General features: G+C 54.1%; 1 protein-coding gene across 2 annotated transcripts in view; it reads right to left on the bottom strand.

Moving 5' to 3' along the window:
• Positions 1–1,268: 1,268 nt before the first annotated feature.
• The window catches only part of BTBD9 (BTB domain containing 9), a 411,032-nt gene continuing 396,586 nt past the window's right edge, over positions 1,269–15,714 (bottom strand). The window contains exon 11 of one of the 2 annotated variants that reach the window (XM_080806282.1): positions 1,269–2,218. In XM_080806282.1, the coding sequence (XP_080662408.1) occupies positions 2,021–2,218 (198 nt within the window). In that variant the 3' untranslated portion in view covers positions 1,269–2,020. Of the gene's footprint in view, positions 2,219–11,798; positions 12,265–15,714 lie in introns of those variants that run through there. The other variant, XM_080806283.1, reaches the window with a different exon arrangement.

Genomic DNA, 15,714 nt, shown 5'->3' on the forward strand with positions numbered 1-15,714 from the left:
TGGTGGCGTGTGCGGTGGGCCTGTGGGACACATGGTCTGGAGGTAGAGGGCTGGAACTTTCCAGATCCTCACCAGCCCACTCACCTCTTCCCAGGTCAGCAGTGCCAGCCAAGCCCAGGGACTCATCTCTGGACAGGTGACCTCAAAGTTTAAAAAGAAACCCTTGAATGGAAACTTTCCAGGCTTCTGAACTCTGCGCTCGCTGGCTTCTCGGCTCCTTCTGTTCCCTGCCGGGTAATGACTGCGCTACATAAGGAAGTGCCGAGTGGACAGGAATTCTTCCTGCTAATTGGTGACCGCGTCCTGGATGCTGACAACGGCAGTGGCCAAGTCATACAGCACGGCCACCCATGGCGAGCGAGCGGCACTGCCATCTGTCATGGGAGCCTCCCGTCTCCTGTGAGATGCCTGGCACTCCTCAGGGGTTCCAGTTGCCCCACACAGTGGGGAAGGGGTGAGATGAGTGAACTGAGCTGATGGGCGGTGCTGTGGCTCCTCTCCCCGCACCTCCCTCCCCCACTATCTCCTTCTGCTCCTGTTCAAACAGAAAACCCACCTTCCGGCTTAATCCTATGGTTTGATGCCCCGCTGCAGTTCCCATAGTGAGAGATCACTCAAGACCAAGCTACACTGGGGAGAGCATTTACTTAGTGGGCCCAGGGACTCTGTGTCCACCCGCAACCAGTGTGCCTAAGAACCCAAAAGGAACCCCCTCCAAGTGGGGGTCACAGGGTGTGCAGAGGACCTGGGCCTGCGTCTGGGGGGCCAGGGGACCGCGGTGCTCAGCCTGGCTGGGCTCCGGAGGTGAGTGAACCCCAGACAGCAGGCTGAGCATGTTACAAAGGGTAGTTAGCGCCGGGCTGGAAAGCACTAAGGAAGGAGAGGGAGCTCAGCCACATCAGGCCGTGGCAGTCAGAGATCGGCTCGATGAGGATGGGGAGAAAACCTTCTTAGAACTACTTTTTCTTCTCAACCTTGGCCAAGTAGTCGGGTCTGGGGATGAAACACAGCGAAGACTGAACCACCACGACCACCCTGCGAAGCCCCAGGAGCGTGCAGCTGACACTCGCCGGCACAGGGGACTACCGTCCCACTGCCGGGCTAACCGGTGGTGATTCAGGGGCGGGCTCAGCCCTACCGGAAGCTGCTGCGGAAGTACAGATACATTTACAGACTCAGGAACAGGAAATTAGCAGGTGGCAAAAATAACCATTTCCTTGTCAGCCTCCCAAGCTTAAAGGCCGGGTACGTTTCAGGAATGACAGGTTAATAACTCAGGAATTCGAGTGATTATTAACTCCAGTGTCCTCGGATTGATTTGCTCATTGTGTATTTTTTTGAACTTCCTTAGAGGATTTTCCTTGTCAGCCCCGGTGCCATGACGAGCTGCATCTGTGCCTCATTCAGGAGCTGTGCACAGCCTTTCTCCGCTCCACCCCAGGCCTAACCGTTCAAAACTAAGGAAGGAAAATTACAGCGTCAAAAGGGAATAAAACAAGTGATTTGCTGTTTGAGCATTTCAAAAAGATCTGGAACACCTATGATTCAGCAAATGGACAATAACTAAAAGAAAGAAAAAATCATTTAGTTGCCAGGGCAATGTGTTCCAGAAAAGTAAACACTCTACGGAAACCCACTTCCTAAAGGGTGCCCGGAGGTAATAAAGGCCTGATGGGTTCTCCCGAGCTTGGTGCCGTCGCAGCATTCCGACACCGGCCCGTCCACCGCGGCCTCTTTGCCCGGGTTAGATTAGAGAGGTAGGGTGTTAATGGTGGACTTGATGAAGATTGAAGACCCATTTTCTCCCCCTGGAGACCAGCCTGATTTGAACAAATTGAGAGGAGAACAAAGTGGTCCCTTTCTGTCCTTGGGAGAAAGCCTGTCCTGTGTCCGTTTTGCTAGCGTCGTCTGCTCCTCCCAGGAGGGGAGAGGGGGTGTCGACAGAGATCCCTCCCGGGAGGATGCCAATCCTGGGCCCTGCCTTCGGGGCCCACTGCATGCCTCCATGTCCGCGCCCCCTTTATTGGTGCTGCCGGTTGGGCGAGCGAGAGGCAGAGCCGGGGCTGGACGGCAGGGAGCTGCCCCCCGGGGCCTGCAGGGCGTGGGGGTCGAGCTGCGGACCCGCCAGGCTGGGCTCCCCAGGCCCTGACTCCTCGCTGCTTTCCTCCTTCTGGCTGCTCTGCTGCTCCGGACATTCAAAGTGGACGCAGTGGAACACCTGGCAGGAGAGAGCAAAGGCCTCGTGAGCACGGTGGGTGTCGCACCCAGGAGGCGGCCACGGGGTAGGGACGAGGAGGTGGGACACTGCTCTCGGTCAGTTGGGACAGAAGTAAAGGGCTGATGGGCTAGAGTCACAGGCAGGATGGCATGGCTTCCCGTACAGTGTCCTCATTGGGGACGCCCGGGGGCTCAGTCGGTGAAGCGTCTGACTTTGGCTCAGGTCACGATCCCAGAGTCCTGGGATCAAGCCCCCCTCTGCCTGCCGCTTTGCCTACTTGTGCGTTCTCTCTCTCTGTCAAGTAAATAAATAAAATCTTTCTTTTAAATGTTCTCACTGGATGATTCCATTCCGGGTTACTCTCGTCCCCCAAGCTCTTCCTTTTGAATGAGTGGATGAACCCTGCTTTTGGCAGTTGGGTTGACAGCCAACAGGGTGGCTGCGGGGCAGCGGCACAGCTCTGCTGAAACCCTGCGCCGCGCTCCCTGTGGGTGAGCCATGCGGTATGTGACTGATGGGTCAATAAAGCTGATATTAAAAAATAAGCAGCCAGCAGGGCGTCACCCCAGGGGAGGACCAGGCTTGTCTTCAAGGGTCCAGGTGGGCCCCTCCCTCTCTGCCCCAACGGGGCCCTCAGGAAGGGAACGCCGCACCCTGACGTGGGCCAGGCAGGTCAGGGACACACCGCTGGCGCGGGACAGCCAGCCACCCTTGGGAGCGGAGAAGCACGGCCACAGCCGGGGAGTCCCTGGGCCAGCGCCTGGGCTCCTCGCTCCGGGCTGGGGTGGCGCCGGTATGGACGGGGCGCAGGTCGGCCGCTAGGGGAGGCACCATGTGAGTGTGTGTGGGTGTGAGCCCGGCACGCCCGGCGGTGTGCAGGTCTCCACTGGTGTCAAGGGACAGCCAGACGCTCGGCCAGAGCTGGGCCTTTAGGGAAGCGGGCCTGCCATCCTGGGCACCCAGGGAAATTCCTTTCTCCACAAACACCCAGACCCTTCTGGGGTTGCACTCCCCAGGGCCTGCCCTGACCCTCCTCGGCAGCGGTGGCCTTTGGTGTGGGGCTGGCCAAGCCACTTTCTGAGGAGCACAGTGGCAGTTTTAGGGGAATCCATTTCCAGATCCTCAGTGCCTGCACGTGCTCAGACTGCCTGAGAACGTGACTGAATTCACAACTGCCTGCTGCCCTCATTGGGGGGAAGCTGGGCCCTGAGCCGCCTCAGCACCGGGCCCCGCGAGGGCGCAGCTCTGCCCAGGGAGATGTTCCGAATTCAGAAGTGAGGTATACTCATGACTCATGTGATTTTTTAAACATAATTGAGATTTTTTTCCAGAATTAAAACATCTTCAAGATATGCTGGCTAAAACCCATGAGTGAAGGTTTTGCATGATGACTTTCAGATTTGGTGTGCCTTATTCAATAAGTGGGTTAAAATCTATTTTAGTGAATCATGTCATCAAATATTTATTCCTAATAATTGGTTCCTCATCTTCCATCTTATAAAAATGTGTATTTTTTACCTCATATTTATAAAAATAATTGTATTTCAACTTCATATTTCACTTTTCAACCTTAAATATTCAGTGGGTTACTTATACTTTTCTTCCCAAGTTCTTCCAGGGGAGAAGCAAACAAAATGTTTGAAGGCCACTGCTGCTGCCCTTGGGAGACTCTAAGCCCTCAAGGGAGTGCTTTTTAAGGTTAATAGGCATGGCTTGGAGGAAAAGAGGGGCATTTGGGGGTTAGAAGTGTTCTAGGCAAGGGGATTAACTCCGATGAAGACTTTAGGAGGAAAGGACCAGTGGTGTCTGAGGGAAAGATCTGACTCCATGGGGCTGGTGAGGTCTCTGCTGAGGAACATCCCAAAACCTGCTCATCATGCGAACACAGACTGGGCACTTCCCACGGGGCTGGGCCTGTACGTCAGCTCCAATAACAAAGACTCTGGCCTCAAAAGTGCACATGTGGCTGATGGGTTGTGGGATGTGTGATTCATGAGAGCAGGGCGGCCCGCAGATGGAGGGCACTGTGGTCAGCTCCAGGCCAGCCGTACTGTCCTCAACAATGGGGGAGAGCTTTGGGCAGGAGGTCACAGAGGCCAAGGGGAGGAGCTATAGTCCATGGGGTGACTCAGGAGAAACACATATCAACCTTGACTACTTGTTAGAGGTGAAGTTCAGCAAAGTGGGACAACTCTGGGATGAGCTGGCCCAAGAGGCTGGAGCCCAGGCAGCTGGGGGGCAGGGGGGCTGGGGTGCAGGAAGGGCCGCACAGGCTCATTGGGGAAAGTGAGGGCTGTGAAGAGGGGCCTGGCAGTGGTGGATCCCAGCAAGAGGCAGGGGCAGTGACTGGGAGGCTGGAAGCCTCAGCTGGAAGGGGGTTTAGGGGTGAGTTGCACTTCCTGAGGGGCCCGATGGTGCCAGAGAGTCTTAAACGAACTGGTGTGCTGGGCTGCTGATGGGACGGTGGTGGGGGAACCATCGGGGCAGAAACCCAGCCACCGGACTACAGCCTCCTGGACGGACAGCTGATAGGGCGCTGGCTCTCCGACAGCTAATAGGGCACTACCTGATCCCAGGCTTTCTCCCTTTTGTCTCCAGGCTTCCACTAAACAAGTGAGACGGGGAAAGTGGTAGCACTCTCAGTGAACTTGGTTTGTAGTGGTATTTGCACTGGCTGGTGGGTCCCTGGAGCCTGCACGGACAGGCCATGTGGCCCAGGGGCATGGCACCTTCTGGGCCGTGAGGGTGGGACACACCAACTAGAGGCACCCAGCACTTCCAGGAAAACGGCCATCCCCCTGCCTGGCTCCCTTTATTCTTCGAGCCTGCTGGCAGGACAGGAGCTGCTCAGCTTTGGATCTGCCAGTGTGTGGTGAGTCTGCTCCTGGATAAGGGCCTGTCTGTAGTGCAAAAGGCCCTGGTAGCCTGGGAGTGGGCAAAACGCAGAGCAGGGCTGGTGGGCACCTGCTCCTCTCCCTGAGGGAGGCAGCGCAGCTGGAGCAGAGGTCGGGGTGGGGGGCACAAAGAATTGTCCCTCCTTCGTCCCAGGGGCTCTGTGGCCTCCACGGCTTGAGCATGCGCACCATGACCCCCCCACACACACGTGTGCATAGTATACACACAACCTTCTACTGTAGACTCGGGCTCAGAGAGGAGAAAAATGTGATGGCGGCTGTGAGATTGTAGTTAAAATACAAATTCTGTGCTTACCTTCCTGCATCACTATTTTCCCCCATTCCTACTTCAATTCATTTTTCTACCGGTTTCAAATGTCACATCTCAAACTTTAATATGAAGACTAACGGAGGCCATGCATCCTCGGTCTGTCCTGTGCATTTTGGCAGAGCCAGGTTCTCTTAGAGGGAGCGGATTTCTCTCCTTGAAGCTTAGGCCGGCCCTGTTCGGCCGGCCCGGGGCTTCCTGGGGTCCTCGAGGTGCCCCAGGAAGTCACCCCCGTCCTCCTTCCTTTTCCTTTCTTCCCCTCCTCTCTGTTGGAGCACATCTCCCGTTTGGGCCCGTCTGCAGGTGCTAACCTGGCAAGAGCCTGATGGGAGGGCCTTTTGTGATTCTGAACTATCCAGGCCATTGGCTGTGACCTGTGCCATGAAGGGCAAACCTGAACATCTCCTGAGTGGCAGCTATTAACCTATTCTTCTCCAAGTTTAACATTCTTTAAGCTTTTCAAGTGACAAGAGCATCCTTTGGCGGGTTAGTGATGGTCTCTTTGGCCTTAGGAGCACTCCTCTTTCTAAGTGTGGGTGGGGCTGCTGAGGGCACACCCCACCCCCCAACCAGAACACACCTCCGCTGCCTGGAATCCCACCCACACGTTCTCTCAAGCCTCTCCCTGGAGCTTCTCCTATGTAAACCATGGAGGTCCGGCTGCTGGCTGCCTGGCCATGTTCTCCTGCAGCCCCGGGATGGGTGTGCATGGGACCAGACAGGAGGGACAGGGCCACCTCCATACTAAGCTTCAGTCTGGGCCCAAGGGTGTCCCTGAAGGACCACTGAACTTCAGTGTGGGTTCCCTAAGCATCTCAGGAGAGCCAAGCAGGCTCTGCCAGATTCAAAGGCAACATACAGGAAACAGTTTAATTTTAGTAAGTCACAAACTGTGTGCTGACGGTTCTTTTTTTTTAAATTTTTTTTTTAATTTTTATTTTTTTAAAGATTTTATTTATTTATTTGACAGAGATCACAAATAGGCAGAGAGGCAGGCAGAGAGAGAGAGGAGGAGGAAGCAGGCTCCCTGCTGAGCAGAGAGCCCGATGCGGGGCTCGATCCTAGGACCCTGAGATCATGACCTGAGCCGAAGGCAGAGGCTTAACCCACTGAGCCACCCAGGCGCCCCTGTGCTGATGGTTCTAAGAGAAAAAGGGTGTGTTACAAATGGGAAGACGGGTCAGGGCTGGAGTCAACGAAGAGGTCAAATGTGCAGTGGGAGTTAGAATGAGCAGGCAGAGGGCAGACAGAAGTCGGGATAAGAAGGGTGCCTCTGGGTACCAGGCACAGAGGGCAGAGCGGGTCCTACATGTATGGTAGGAGTGGCTGAAGGAAGCAGGTGACTGGGGTGTGGAGGTCAGGAGGTCTGAGCACATTCATGCATTCACTCCACAACATGTATGAGGCACCTCCTGCATGCCCACCACATGGCTCCTGGTTCCTCAGAGGGGCACCATCCGGTAGGGACAGCAGAGACATTGTGGATGAGCAAGGGGCTCTGGGCCTACAGGGAGCCCTGAGGGCACAGAGGAGTGCCCAGCCAGCTGGGGGTGGGGGGGGGTTAGGAAATGGATGCTTCCTGGGGGAGGAGATGCCTGAGCTGAGTAGGGAAGCTTGAGGCAACCAAGCAGGAAAGGCCAGAGGAGGGAGCCCTAGACGCAGCAGGAAAGGGGAGGCCCTTGGAGCTCTCCAGCCGAGGGTGGTGAGGGAGAGAGCAGGAGGGTATGGGTGGGGGGCAGTGGGGGGCATGGCTCGGGGCAGCACTCTGAGGGGCTGGCCAGACCTGGGCAGGGGGCTAGAGGCTCCGGACAGAGGCGGCTCTTTAAAAACGACTCAATTAAAACTATTACAAAAGGAATACAAATAATAAAAACTGCTTAAAAGGGGGGAAAGTGTCTAAAGGAAGAAGATAGAGACAAGAAACCCTTAAATCCTAAAACCCCTTGAGGTAGACTTCAGTGATTTGGGATAAACAGGAAAGACTCATTTTTAAAGGGAAGAATAACCCAAATTGAGAAGAAACATGGTGAGATGGACACAGGAGAGAAAAGGGTCAGAAGTGACTGGAAAGATTCTCTGGAAGGACAGATGGCAGCCGGCCATGCTACAGAACGGGGAAGCAGCGGGGTCTTGGTGGGGGGAAGGCGGGGTGGGGCTCCAGGCTCAGCCAGCCTCCGAGGGCCTGTCCTTGCCTTCAGATCCTTTCCCTGTTTTTGTTTTTTAAACTTCAAGCGCCCCACAGAGCACAAACACTGACCAGGCGCTGAGCAGGGGAGATGGGGCGCAGGGGCGCCCCTGCTGGTATGAGTTTACTTTTCTGCAGAGGAGGCAAGGGCGGTGCGCCCAAGGTCCCCGGAGTGGTGGGATTCAACCTCAAGGGCCGAGCAGCTCCTAAGCCTGCTCCCCTTTCTGGAGAACAGTGTGCTGGCCCTGAGCCCAACACAGCACAAGGCCAACGGCCAGCCAGGCCCCGGGCCCGGGTGTCTCACTACCACCACCTCGCACAGGCCCGGGAACCTGGGCACCCGGAGAGGGGCCCGATTCTTCTTGGGAGCAGGGGTGGAGAGTGAGCCTGTTGTGGGGAAACTGGATCCTTCCCTGATGCGGCCTCGCACCCTCTGCTGAAGTGCCCAAGGCAAGAGAGGCTGCAGGGCTTCTGCTCTGTTTGCAGGGAGACCAGGGAAGACCGGGGGAGACTGGGGGTCCAGGCTGCCCTCCGGAGTGGCTACGCTACAGGCCGCGCCCTCAAGCTCCTCTGCCGCCCTCTAGGGGGAACAGCCAGGTCCTGGGTTTCTCTTTGCTCGGAAGCTCCCGTCATTCCATTGCTTTCCCATGAACCTTCCCAAGACTGCAATACCCCTCGGAAAGGATGTGACCAAAAGCGAATGAGGCATACAGGGCAGAGTCACACTACTGATTTATGCAAAACCATTACCGCGGCCGCCACATCATTTTCCTGGCCCCTTTTCGGCAATCATGTATCCCATTAGCCTGTTTGATTGCCGCTGCTCACAAAGGGGCACCTTCGCTGAACCAGCTTCAACGGCCGCTGGATCTATCCCCCGAGAGGAGCTGGCTAATTTGGAAGGTAGTCGTGTGTACGAGTCCGACCCAGCCTGAGTCACTATCCGGGTGTCCTTTTTTGTAGCTGCTGTTTATTATCACTTCGCCTTTCCTCTCCAGGAGCCATAATTCTCAACACGTTTGAGAGAGTCTGGGGCGTTCTTGTCTCTGGGAGCCACCTGGAAAGGATGCGCACAGAAGCGCGGGCCTCTGCTCGGGGCTCGGGCTAGCGGCTCGGCCGGCTGCAGGCCATGCCTTCTTTCATTACTGGGCCTCCCCAAGCACGGTGTACGCCACAGAGCTTCAAGGCCCTCATACGCACAGAAGCCCCGCCTTGTTTTCCCAGGCTGTGCCGAGTCCGCCGTGAACTGTAGCAAAAATGGGGAAAAATTAATAAATGTTGATCCACGGCTCTACCTTGCTCTTCTGGTTTCTCCTGAGTAATTTTCCCCGACTGCTTTCATGCCAGCCGATACAAATAGCATTCGTGACCCAAGCTTTCGACTTAGATTTCCAAGGTGACATATCTTGGTAAAATAGATAACCGCCCCTCAGGGATATCTGCCTGTAAGTCAGGCACAAAGACGAGGCTTCTGGGTGATACCACTCTGGAGCCCAGCCCGCCCGCTTCCTGGTGTCTGTGGCAGCGGCACCTGCACCCACGCCACGGTCAGCAAGTGCTCACGGATCCCGATGCCAGTGACAATGAACATCTTTCTTACACCCACCCCGGGAGCACCGCATAGGCGTCTCTCTTGCAGGGACGTGTCACTTTTTGTTCTTCTGAAATTGAAGTCCAAGTTTCTCCAACAAAACACCCCTTTTTATAAGCAAAAGCTCTATGTTCATCTGAACAGCCCAAAACCTGGTTTTCAGTTAAGAAAACTTTTGTTAATGGGAGACATTTCCAGATTGTGAACAATACTTTTTCAGTATTGCTTAGGGGTGATACGATGCCCCAACTGTTTTGCACAACTACCTAATCCTAACAGGTAGGATGTCCTGGTGACATTGCTTAGGTATGGCAAGTTCTTAAACTTTCCAATTCTACCTTCCCATATTCGCATAGGCCAGGGCTCCCACAGATCCCTGGAACTTTATGGCTTGGAAGGTTCTAGAAAAAGCCTTTCTAATACATTATCACTCCAGGTAGCCCTGCAATCCCTGGTTACCGTATTTTTCTGTGTACACACTCCAGAGTTCCAGGGAGAACAATTTACTCTCTCATTGTCATTACTCTGGCCCTAGAGTGTTAGAGGTATATTTTTTATTTTGGAAAAAAAAAAAAAAAAGACTAAGAAACAAAAAAGGGGAAATGTTCCAGTTCCCAGGTAGAACCTGGTAGGTGTGGCCTTGCCAAGGACCCCTTCCCGCTGGATGGGGCATCAAGGAGCCTGCCTGTGCCCCTTCAGGTTGGAAGGCCAGCACATGGAGCCCCAGCTGCCCATGTCCTAGACTTGCCCACAGCTATGGGCCGGCCGTTCTCCAAGGTCATGGGGATTACAGCCTGGTGCAATCTTCCACTCTCCCACATTCCTCAGCTGCAGGTTGTTATAGGGGGTTCCCAGAGCTTATTTCCCTCAGAACCCTGCACTAAAGCTCTGGCCCTTGGTCTGATTTATGGAAGGGCTACGCTGTGGGGGACAGGGCTGGGTGCAGGGACACGAAGATACCAGGACACCATCTCCATCCTCAAGAAGTGCCGTGTAGTGAGGGACCTGGGCAAAGGCTCCGCAAACTCACAGGTGCCAGCCAGGCTGACCTGTCCGTGCCAACGCCCTACTGTTCCTGTGCTTGTCTTGTCTCTGGCCCACACCCAATCCTGCCCTCTGCCTTGCATAGACCCCACAGGGCATCCGGGTGCCGTCGGAAGCCTGGTTTGCACTGGTAATTTCTCCTCCTGAGCACGTTTGATTTCGGAACCTCCCTTCCCCATCACTGCTATGTGACATCCCCTGGAGGACCAGGGTCCCCCTCCCTGGCAGAAGCGGCAGCCTGAGGTCAGGAGCTCTCTGAGGGAGAGGCTCACTGGTCCATTTGCTCTCTCATCTCTTAGAGTCTCTGCCTCTGGGATGTTTGCTTCAGGCCTGGTGCTGACTGCGCAGGAATTCGGGCCTGGAGAGCCAGCCTATGGCTGCGTTGGGGGCCCCCTGCCTTTGGGGGCTTAAAGCACAGCCTCTAGAGGATGCTAAAAGGGGAAGACCCCGGGGCAGCCCGGGAGGGTGCGATCAGACCTGGTGGGGGTGTCTGGAAAATAATTACCACCAGGCCAGGAAGGAGTTTTTTTTGTTTAAAACAACAACAAAAAGAGTCCCTTTCCTTGTTTTTGTGTTTTTTTCTTCACTTGAGCCACATGTTGCTATGGGAACGAGGATGGCACTGGGACCCACAGCCACTCACTGGCCTGATAGATGCCTGTAAATAAATTCTGCCTCACTCTGGGCTCCGTGCTGAGTGGTCCTGGAGGGCAGCTCAAGCAGCCACTTACAGACTCTCTGTCCTGTGGCTGCAGGCTTGTGCAGACCCTCCGGTGGCCAGCCCACGCAACGCATGTCCCCTGCACGAGTGCGGAGGAGCCTGCCACCGCCCCCCATCTCGTCCATGTCTCTCCAGTCCCAAGGGCGGGGCTCCTGTGGTCCATTTTATAGATGAGGAAGCCTCCTCCTCACGCCCGGCCCCTGCATTGGTCTACATCCACTGGGCTGTTGGGCTCTAGTTTGGACGGCTTGCTCTTCACCTGGCTGACGACCACCAGCCCTAAGCCGGGCCCTGCCTTTGTTTTTCTCCCAGATCTGGTGTGGGCTGGTGCCTGAAGTGTGCCTACAGGAGACATGTGCTTGCCACGCCTGACTGTGCTGGGCAGAGCTGGGCTCATTTCTGGGGCTTTACTATTACTTAGTGTGTCCTTTTGGGAAACAGTGCAGTCTGGATATTTTCAGAGACCGACTGCCAGGATTCAAATCCTGACTGGCACTCGCCAGCAGGGTGACCTTGGGCAAAATACTTAACATTGCTCAGCTCTAGCTTCCTCGTCAAATTTTCTTTTTTGCTTAGGACATTTTTACTGGGGAAACCACGCCCTAAAGAATGCATGAAATGTAAATGCGCAGCTTGCTGAATAATCACAGGGTGAACGCCACGTAGACTCCACCAGGGTCAACAACTCAGGAACACTGCCGGTGTCTGTTGGTCCCTCCACGAGGACGGCCCTTCCTGACCTGAACCTCCCCACCCCGAGAAAACCACAGTTCTGGCTTTAATAATAATTATTCCTTTGCTTTTTTTTTTTTTTTTTAAAGAAAAGTTTCACCACCCGTGTCCACATCCTTGTATATGACAGCTTACTTTCGCCTGTTTTTGACATTATATGAATATAATCCTACTCTCTGTACTCTTCTGTGCCTGGCTTCTTTGCTTCGACATGCTGTGATTGGATGACCGTGTGGATGACGGCCCAGCGATGCTTGGCTTATCCATTCTCCCCGGACGGACAACTGGGAGGTGTCCTGCTTGGGTCTCGTAGGAACAGTGCTGCTGGGAGCGTCTTCACTCTTGTACCCAGAGCATGTGTGAGAGCTTCTTTAGAGAATACCCACAGGCGTCAGATTCTTCGTCTTAGGGTAGTCGCACACATGTCCGACCTTAGATCTTACCAAACTCCTCTCTCCAGTGATGACAGCAGTTTATACTCCCGCAGTGCTAGAGGCGAAGGGCTGTCCATCATCCTTAAAAAGTGGGTGAGAGTAGATTCTCCTTCACATCTGCCAAGTGGACAGTGTAATTAGCCTCAGTACTGAGCACAGTAACTGCTCAGTAAATACGAGCTGCTACTATAATTTGCAGTAAGAACAATCGTTACTATGAGGATCTTCAACTGGGACCTGCGGAGGCATGTGGCATATTTGCCCTTCCATTTATGAAAGTGTCTGCTTTCAGCAGCTCTTCAGGGTGGCTGCAGGATGTCTACCTCCGGAGTGACACAGGCTCTTGATGGGGAGAAGCGGGAGCACTAAGTCCTTGCCTTTGGTGGCTGAGGAAGCATGAGGGAGGGATGGACCGACAGACCGAACGGTTCCTTTGCTCCCTCAGCTGACAGGCTCTCCATGCATACGCGCACGGGGCCCACGCAAGGTGCCTGGACACACAGTTAATATGATACAGCCTCTGTCCTCAGCTATACACACCCGGTAAGTAGAAAGGAACCCTGAGAGCAGCCGACAGGCAGCCTGGCCATTCCCTCCACAGCTTCGCTTACTGACTTGGCAGAGGCTCTCACGTTCCACTGTTCCCGGTTCTCGAGAACGGGACCACAGTCTTTCTAGATTGCAGATAGCTCGTTTTTCCCCACAGTCCTTTTGTTCCCCCCAGGGGCTGTCTGTGTCCCTGAGCTCTGCCTACTGAAAATTCATTCCAGAACTTGCTCTCAAACCCAGGCATGCAGGAAAGCCATTAAAAAAAACAAAAAACAAACAAACAAACAAAAAACCCAAAACAGGTTTAACTTCTGTTCCTTTAATCCACGGACTGCTTTTCAGAGGTCCCTGGACGGATCCTGTTTGGACCCATCTGATCTCTGGGGATGGTGGTGTGAGGCTCTGCTACGATCATTACTGAAATGGAAACAAAGGGGCCTGTTCGGGGTGCACATCCCAGCCGGCATGGCTCGGCTGCAGTCACCGGAGCGGCAGCTTCGGGTTGGCCAAGACGCGTGGGGTGCTGTCCAAGGGCCCCGGTTCTACCCTTTGTCAGACAAGAGAGCCTTGGAGAGAGAAGCACCGTCTGCCTCGGGGGCACTCAGAGCTGATGAGCGGTTGAGGCTGATGGGCCACCGCACTGGCATGAGCACACCATCGCCAGCCTGGCACCGGGACCAGCGTAATGTGCCCGAGGAAGCAGCCGAGGAGGACCTTGCTGGCTGCCGGCCCCGGGGACAGTCGGACAATTGGAAGCAACCAAAGGGGAGCAGGACGAGAGGGCGGCTGTGCTGAAAGACACGCGTCTGCCATCTAGTGCTAAGCGTGACAGGGAGACAAAGGAGACCCTGCGAGTGCGCAGAAGACATGCAAGAGAAGCGTCCGAGGGTAAAGGAGAGGAGCGCGAGCCATGTGAGAGGCACACCCGGCACAGGGGAGACTGCAGAGTGGAGGATGACAAAGCACACGCTGTGGGGAACGAAAGGAAAATGTTCTCCGGAGCGAAGATAAATGGCAAGGGTGATGCCAAGTACACAAGGGCAGGAGGTCACTGAAGGAAGTGGAGGAGGCTGTGAGGTAAGCATTAGGGAAATTTATTGACAGGAGTCGTAAATGTAGCTAAAAAATTAAATGAATTCCTCGCTGCGGCGCTCACAAAGGAAGATGAGAGACAGATGCCAGCAGCAGACAGACACTTCCCAGAGGACAGGGATGAAATGCTGCAGGAAATCAAAAGCATGTCAAAACAGGTGATCAAGAAATCTGAAGCTCCATGGTGGCTGACGCTGCCGTTACCCGAGAGCCCCATGGCAGGGAGGCCTGGAGACCAGCACGTGGCTGACCGCAGGTGGGCCTCGCACGCAGGAAGGCCTGGCCGAAGGGGCAGGACACACACATCTACACTGGGCAAGGAATCCCAGGCTGGTTTAGCTTGGGGGGAGGCGGGGTTCTGCTAGTCCAGCAGCAGGAGGGATGTGGATGTTGGGGTGGTTTCTAGCCGCACAGCTGCACAGCAGCCGGAAGCCCCCCTCCCAGGGGACACACTGCGCTGGCACTTTCCACGATCTGCCCAAACGGCCCAACCACCACCCCCTGGAATGCTCCTCAAGTCACAGGCACCTCTGAGCGATGCTCCCCCTGCCATCCCCTGCCTGACTTCCTCTCTGGAAGGGGCAGCAGCTGCAGAAAACAATCTTCTGTGGGGGGTGGGGCAAAGGTATTCACCCACATTTCTCTTTCCGTTATCCACACATGCTAAAAACCAGTCCCAGTTGCACTTCTTGAAATTTCTGAAAGCCTCTGGTAACACTCAGTCTCTAAAGGTCCTGGCTCTGACGAAAAAGAGGCCACGGACATCACTTGGCAAACAAGCAATGACAGGCTGAGGAAACCCCGCCTCTCCCTCTACCCCCCTCACCTGTGAGAAAACAGCACCCTGACTCTAATATTCTGATTGATGGCGGGGTTCTGGCTTCTGTGGGACTAGGGATGGGGCTTGTCCGGACCCCCGGCCATTTTCATTTCCTGACTGTGCCCCCAGCCTCCTTTCCCTGGCTGTCTGGGCCATCTGAGCTCTCCTCCGGGGTGCCTTCCCCAGGAGTCCTGCTGGACCAACCTCAATCACTCCTCTTCCCTTAGTGCAGCCTGGTCTCTCTCACCTCTGAACATCACCACACTGATGTATACACATTCCCACTGTTCTCTAAGACAGGTGATGCTGTGTCCAAAACAATGCCCCAGAAAGTGGCACACTGGAGAAAAGAATGCTGTCTTTGAGAGTCCGCTGCATTCTTGATTCCCAGGGAGACTCAGCACTTTTGTGCCTTCTTATGTGCTCTGAGAAAGACAGTATGTGGGTCCTGCCTTTTGATCCCGTTCATTGTTTATTTTATGACTTAAAAGGTTTCCCAGTTGGCAATATCACACTGAGGATCATGAGCCAAATGCAACAGATCACCGATTAATTAGCAGCCTACTAGTCAACCCATTCAAACGGGCTGGTCAGTGGGGTTGGATCTCCCCACACAGACAGTTCAGGAAGCTCATCTGGGGAGAGACGATCTTGTACTCTAACTTCAGGGTTCTGTAATGGGAAACTGTTCTTTATAAGGTCACTGAGGGGATAGGGTTGGGGCTAAACTCTGGGAGACACTCATCAGACTCACCCCACTCACTCCTTGGCCTTCTCTGACCTAGAATTCCTTCTGCTGGAATACCTAACTGCAGAATCCCACAAAGGAATTAAAGACAGAACTGCTTGGGTTTTTTGGATGTATTACATAAGAAATAAGTGACTGCAAATGAAAAATATTCAATTTTACATTGATTTAGTATTATGGAAAGATAAATTGTTTTCCGATTTGGTACATAATAAACACGTAACTTAATGTAAGTTTAAGTGGTAGAAAAACCGGGATTTCTAGGCAAAATTTTAAAAATATGCTGAGTAACGTATGGAATTGTTGAATCATTATATTATACCCCTAAAACTAATATAAAACTTTATGTTAATTATAT

This window comes from Martes martes (assembly GCF_963455335.1).
Source record: "Martes martes genome assembly, chromosome: 6".
Lineage (NCBI taxonomy): Eukaryota > Metazoa > Chordata > Mammalia > Carnivora > Mustelidae > Martes > Martes martes.